The sequence below is a fragment of the Tigriopus californicus genome, chromosome 9, assembly GCF_007210705.1.
Source record: "Tigriopus californicus strain San Diego chromosome 9, Tcal_SD_v2.1, whole genome shotgun sequence".
NCBI classification, from domain to species: Eukaryota; Metazoa; Arthropoda; class Copepoda; order Harpacticoida; family Harpacticidae; genus Tigriopus; species Tigriopus californicus.
In genome coordinates, this window is record NC_081448.1 from 3,733,406 (window position 1) to 3,739,878 (window position 6,473).

Below are 6,473 nucleotides of genomic sequence, written 5' to 3' on the forward strand. Positions count from 1 at the left end.
ACCTTTTCTGTACCCTGAAGTTGCAGTTAGTGTTTGTACTCTATGGTGCGCACCGTGTTCAAATACGCTGAAGGCAGTCCTCGTGGTCGAGGCTGGGAAGGAGGAAAGTGAAGGCAAAAACAAGAAATCCATGGAGGTCGCTGAAGAGGCCCAAAGGAACTTTTCCTCCCGTCTCGTAAAGACAATTTATGGTCGACAGAGTAGGCTCAAAGTTGTGGAAAGCCCAGACGGACCAGCCGAGGGCCTTTTACCGATGGTTTCCCCTGAAAGCTCCCCGCTAGTACACTCTTCGTCATGGTGTACAATAGTGCGAGGGGGAAATCTTGGAGAGATTGTTTGAAGGCCGCGAATTATTTGTCGTGCGAGTAAGGGTGAATGGAGAGCACAGCGAAAGTTAAACAAAAGATTTTTATCCACTTCCAATAGAGTGCGACTAGGGGCGAAAGCTTTTGAAATGGGATTTGAATCGAAAAGCCATCATAGCTTTTTTCGAGGACCCCTGAAGATAGATAGGTTGAGTTTTAGGAGGTGGAATATTTTGGTGGAAGCCCAACTCAGAAAGCAATCCATGATTGGAGGCAAACAGTTGTCAAAGTTGGAGATTGAGTGTATTTTTTATTCACAGTCAGCTTTTGAGATAGAGCTTTGATAGCTGTCTTTTATATCCCTAAATGTATGGTACTGTAATGTGTTGTGTGTTGTTACAAAGATGCAAGGGAAGCAAAATACAGAAGCATGATTGTTTGTATGGGTGTTGCAGTTTTTATTGAGTCAGCTTTATGATGTTGAAAAGTTACAACTCCCTTGGAGGTAAAAACAAGTCAAAGGACAATTTGGATCACCATAAAAGGTAACAAAATTCATTGTAAAATAAACTTTAAAACTAAGAAAACAGTATTGGATAGTTATGCTATGATTCTTTCAAAGGCCTTCTTCATCCCCATCGCTCTGATTCAAGTTAAAAGGAATGCTGTTAGTAAGGGTCACACATAAATGCACTAGTTGAGTCAATATTCACTGACCTGACTATAAGGGATCCATCTTGACTTTGAAAACATAACATTTGTTCGACTAAGAACAAATACTTTGGGATTGTGCAAACAATTTGGGCCTGAGTTTGGACACCAACGTACTTTCCTAATGCTTTTTCACGTTGGTTAGATGAAATACTGTAATAAAGATCTAGTCACGTTTAGTCTTTGGTCGAGTGTGAGACTCTTATGTAAAATTGATTAAAAGGTGTACTTGTCAAATATAAATGAAGCCCAAACTGCTCATTATCTGCGACTCCTCGCTCACATTTCTATTTTGGAGAAATTGTGCTCAGAATGCAATTTGACCAACAATCGATATTGAGCGAGCAACGTATGTATGTTTATTTCACCTTTGTTACGTTTTAGTTCAGACATTTGATTTGACAAAGAAACGAGCCCAAAGTCACGCCAAGGTGGATGACGAATAACGTGTCTATTCGAATATCCAATGCAACCGATCGGAAGGGTGTGTTGTCGATGTCAAACGTAGATATCTTGTCGGTAAATCCATCACTGAAATCCACGGGGTCCATATTAAGGTGGTTTAGGAGTTTACCCGTGCACGTAACAATGCTATTACAACCAGCAAAAGATTCTATCTTGGGAGCACCAATCACATAGGTGCGAACATCCTGCAGAGCACGCCCACTTGAGGATCTGTGTTTTTAAAAAAAAGAAGGAATGGGATCGTTGTCTCTTAACCAAGATAACTTAAAATTATTACCTCTTAAAAGCTGAAGGGTATTGGTCAGTGATACATTCGTTAAGGGCAATTTATAGCCGCCAGCGGGACCACAATATTCGTCAATTTCTAAGGCGTAAATATCAGTGCGGCGATGGGTTATGTACGAAAAGTCTTCGGTAGAAAATAGTCTTCTATCGGGTCGCAATGGACAATATGTTCTCGCTAAAGAAAATTTGGAATTGATAACCCATTTCCGAAAGTTTTGTTTTCTTTGAGGCCTACCATTTTCTGGTTGAGGGGCAATGCAAATAAATGGGGAGAATCTGACCCCTTTTGTTTTGGATTTAATCGAGGCATTTTATCTGACAAAGATATGACCCCGAATGCATATCAAGTCTGACATTCTTGAGCTTTATATGGGGTGGGTCCAATCGAATAACCAGAGCAATGCCCAAACCCCCAGTTGTGGTCAGTTGAAACTCATTCACTTGATCAGCAAACCCGTCATTGAAATCCAGGGGCACCGAGTCCAACTTATTCTTGATCTTTCCAATGCACGCACTCTTACTAAAGCACTTAGTCGTATAGCCTCTCTTGACACCACCAACCAAATAGGTACGAAAGGCTTGCGGGGGAATCTCCAGCTCTGGGCCTACATGAAAACTTAGGATGTGACTTTCAGCATGTTAAGAACAAATGAACGTGGCAAGATTACCCCTTAACAGTTTCAGAGCATCATTAAGGGATCCGTTTGTGATTGGCATTGTAACCCCTCCTTGAAGATTGCAATAATTGGGCACATTTTTGAATGGTATATTATTGCGAATGTGCGATATGTAAGAAAAGTCTGCCTTTGAAAATCGTCTTGTCTGGGGTTGCAATGGACAATAAGTATGCACTGAAACAAGGTTCTTGGTCAACTTGTCATTGAAGTGAGGGAGTCAAAACTTTTTGCCAAGACTCGACAAAAAAGGAATTATGAGAATTAAATAATAATTCTTTTGGTTACCGTTTTCGGGTGATAGTGATATACATTTCCTCTTGAATTGTTGGCAATCCAGGGGCTGGAACAATTTTTCATCCGGGCAACACGAGGCAGGATCGTCTTTCTGGATCAAATCTCCGTCGCAATTGGAATCAGCCTTTCTTCGATAAGACCAACAACAGGCATTTTCCATTTGAATCGGATGGTCCTGAGGACAGCTCAACGGATCTTCAAATGCTTCGTTAGAACGGCAAGGGGCTTCAAAAAATGATGAAATGAATTAAGCAAAGGTGACAATTGATGTTATCTACAGTAGTTATCACAAGACATGTTTCTATTCGTACCAGATGGGCAAGGCACATGGTTTCCATTAGGGCAAAGGTTTTCCGCATCATACCAATCCAAATCGGTTTTAACACTACCCGATCGATGGAAATTCAAGCAGCATAAGGTCCCATTACTAAAAGCCCAAGGATGAGAATCTGGACATCTAGCCGCAACTAGAAGTTCCAGAAGTTCTTAGGTTGAATTAAATACTCTTGTATCTATCAGTCAGAGAATCAATTGGAAACTCACGTTCACCCTCATTTCGGTGAAAATCCGGTTTCATGGTTGTTCCAATAATTTTAACTCCAACACGAGGTTTCGACTCACACAAAGTGGACATTAGAAAGAATGGGACAAAATGGATAAGGACGATGCACCAAATTGACGTACCTTTCATTTTGCTGTCTCTATTGAAAATGATCGGGAAAATGGGCCACCATAATAGTCCCTCTAGTTTCAAAGGGTACAAAAAGAGCTGATCAAACGAAAATATCAATATATTATATTGTGCTTGCAAACACCGACGTTTCTAATGAGTAGGGACGGGCAAATTGTGTAAAGAGAGTTTTGGTCACAAAAGACCACTTTTTACACATTTGCACTTTTCACCTTTATTTTCACCTTTTTACTTTTACATTTGGCCTTAAATTGTTTTCTCTGGTGGAAATCAGATTTTTTTGCGTTAAAATTGGTTTCACAGTTTGATATCAAAGGCTGCCGCCAAAATAAAGACATAAAAGCTTAATGTTGAACAATCGATGTCAAACGTGAAAAGTGGTTGAGACTTTTTGTGGCTGAGAAACAAGGGAGAACAAAAATGAAACAAGTCAGTTTCAAGTCAAGAAATAAGCTAAGCAGGGCATTAAGATAATTAAGCAGCCCAAAAAAACGCAACATTGCTGCCTTCTTTACCTCCTCTATGCTAACTGTGTTCTCCTTGACTTTTCTTCAGCTAGATCAATGTAAAAACAAGATCACTGTAGCAGATCTTCTGTTGGGAAAAGAGGAAAAATGAGCAAGGGGGAAGCATTCCTTGACCCAATTGAAAAAAGTAATGTTAATTTGGTCCAGAATTGAGTCAAAATTAATAGGTTTTTTTTCAGAATGCACTTTTCAAATTTGAGCTAGTCTGAAAAAAGGATTTGAATATCCGTCATTTTTTGATTTTATTTGCACCATTTGTTACACTTATTGGCCTTTTTTGCACCACTTTGTCACTAAAAGGCTTCGCTATTTTATACATTTTGCCCGTCTTTACTAATGAGTATGGGTTCAAAAAATAGTTCGTGATTTTCATCAAAACAGTTTGCTTTTAGTTTATGATTTTCAGCTAAACTAGGTAACACATACGTAAAAATATAGGATAAAAAGTTTCAACTCGTTTGATCATTTGTGTATTTTGTTGGATTTACGAGAAATTGGCGATTTTTGCTTTTCACAAACTTAAAGCTCCTTAGGTTGAGCTGTATGATCTTGTTTTTAGGTTTACGAATTATTGAATGTCAAAGCAGACTCATATCTGCTACTTCCCAGTTCAAATTCATATCTTGAAACTACAATAAAGGACAAGCGCTTGTTAATAAATCAGTATCTTCATAGTACAAGCATCAAGGACAATAGCGAACAGATAACTAGTAATCGAAAGATCACAAATTTGAGAATGACAATATATGTTTAATTTTTTGCTCTCCGGTTTATTTAGAATGGAACACCGCGTAAAAAGCGTTCATGGTGAATGCAGTTCTCATAAATGTTTCCTAATTATGTCGATTCAGTCGATTTAATTTAGCCTCAAAAAAACTATCTTACCCACCTTCACTAATGGGCAACATCAAATCACGTTTGAGGTTTTACATGAATCGAAAGATAAGATTGATTCAAAGGAATTGTGTATGAAGATCATGTTATTAAATGTCTTAGCGTCACTGTTTCAAATAAAACATCAATGCCTACAGTTCAAAAACAATACAAAATAGGAACAAACTACCCAAAACACTGAACATACGAATCCAGGATGAAGATAGTAAGTAACCAAAAAAGAGACAGAAAGACAAGTTATCGAGGTACTTAAACCAGGTGAACAACACAAAATACGCACAAATAAATTCTATGAACTGATCTAACCAATGGTTTCAATACACTAATGACCGTCAATATCTAGTTATAAAATACACCTCAGACGACGATGTGAAAAAAATAAACCACACAGCATAAGGAAAATGTCACAGAATATGGGCAATGAATCTATGGGGTGTTATATAATTACGTGTTAAAAAAGGAACATTAACTTCTTTTAAATCATAACTGAAATTTAAAATATGTCGGTATTCCAGACGTGAAACGATTGTGCACATGGTCTGGACACACCGAAACCGAAAATATCTTAAATCTTAAATGCGATTTTTCTTTTTTAGACCACTTTGATTTATCAACGCAAAATGCCGCACAACATTTTTTAACGAAAGATAATTTAGGTAGCCAACAAAGTTTGAACATTGTAGGCTCTACATTTGCGCGAAAAATGGGCTGATTTCTTTACACGATTTACTGAAAATTCTTAAATTTTAAAGATTATTGCGTCCGAACCAAGGGTAATAGTACAATGGTCACTGGACATCGCTTTACTTTAGTATCGTTCTTTTCTCATTTTTTTCTTTTGGTTTCGTTTTTCACGGGCTTTTCTAACTGCTAAAAGGAATGTAAAATCCCCAGTGCTATTAAAATGAACGGTTACAATTCGTCTATTCATTACCTTTCAATCTTTATAAAATATTTGGTCTACCAACGAATTTGAGTTGGCTGACCGAGCTAGTCCTTGAATGTAGGGTTGATCTGGAATGCTATCTGTAGATTTGGATTGAAAATGTCACTTGGGTCATGAACGCCCGGAATCTGGAAGGAGTCACTAAGGCTGAGAATTAGCAACTCCGACTTGAGTCAGTAAATTACATCTCATTCTTGCTCAAGTGAGACTGGTCCCAGGTCGTTACGATTCCAGGTCCATCACATTGAATCAGGCCCATGCTTTTCTCTTCAAACTTGATGACGTGGAAAGACAAACTCACCAATGGAGACCTGACCATGCTACTGAGTCTCGTCAAGCTTCATTTTTCGAAACATAACGCCAAGAAAGTATCGTCTATTGAAAGAATAGGTGGGCATTCTAATTTGTCTTTGCTTTTGATATTGTTGAGGAATGAATCAATAGAATATGGACGCCGATGCTGAGGTCGGTGGCTTCAGGACAGTTTGCAAACCAGGTATTATTGTGACATGCTTGTAGCCTTATAAACCACTTGTAAAAAGCAAAGTTGAAATGTGTAAATGATAGAAAAGGACGAAAATTTGCTCTCCTTTTGCCTTCATCATATTGATTTGTTATAAAGACAGCAAGAGAAAAACCCATTTAACGCATGAACACACCGTGTTTGTGGGTAAAGAA

The 6,473-nt window shown here is 38.3% G+C and overlaps 1 protein-coding gene across 1 annotated transcript; it reads right to left on the minus strand.

Annotated features, from left to right (window-relative positions):
* Positions 1 to 1,335: 1,335 nt before the first annotated feature.
* Positions 1,336 to 3,506, minus strand: LOC131886540 (uncharacterized). The gene is made up of 7 exons (XM_059234907.1): positions 3,281 to 3,506; positions 3,049 to 3,204; positions 2,729 to 2,962; positions 2,435 to 2,617; positions 2,002 to 2,371; positions 1,759 to 1,941; positions 1,336 to 1,691 (listed from the first exon to the last, which is right to left on the minus strand). Exons 1-5 carry the CDS (start codon positions 3,426 to 3,428, stop codon positions 2,064 to 2,066), a joined length of 1,029 nt encoding a protein of 342 aa, XP_059090890.1. The 5' UTR covers positions 3,429 to 3,506; the 3' UTR covers positions 1,336 to 1,691; positions 1,759 to 1,941; positions 2,002 to 2,063.
* Between the last annotated feature and the right edge of the window lie 2,967 nt (positions 3,507 to 6,473).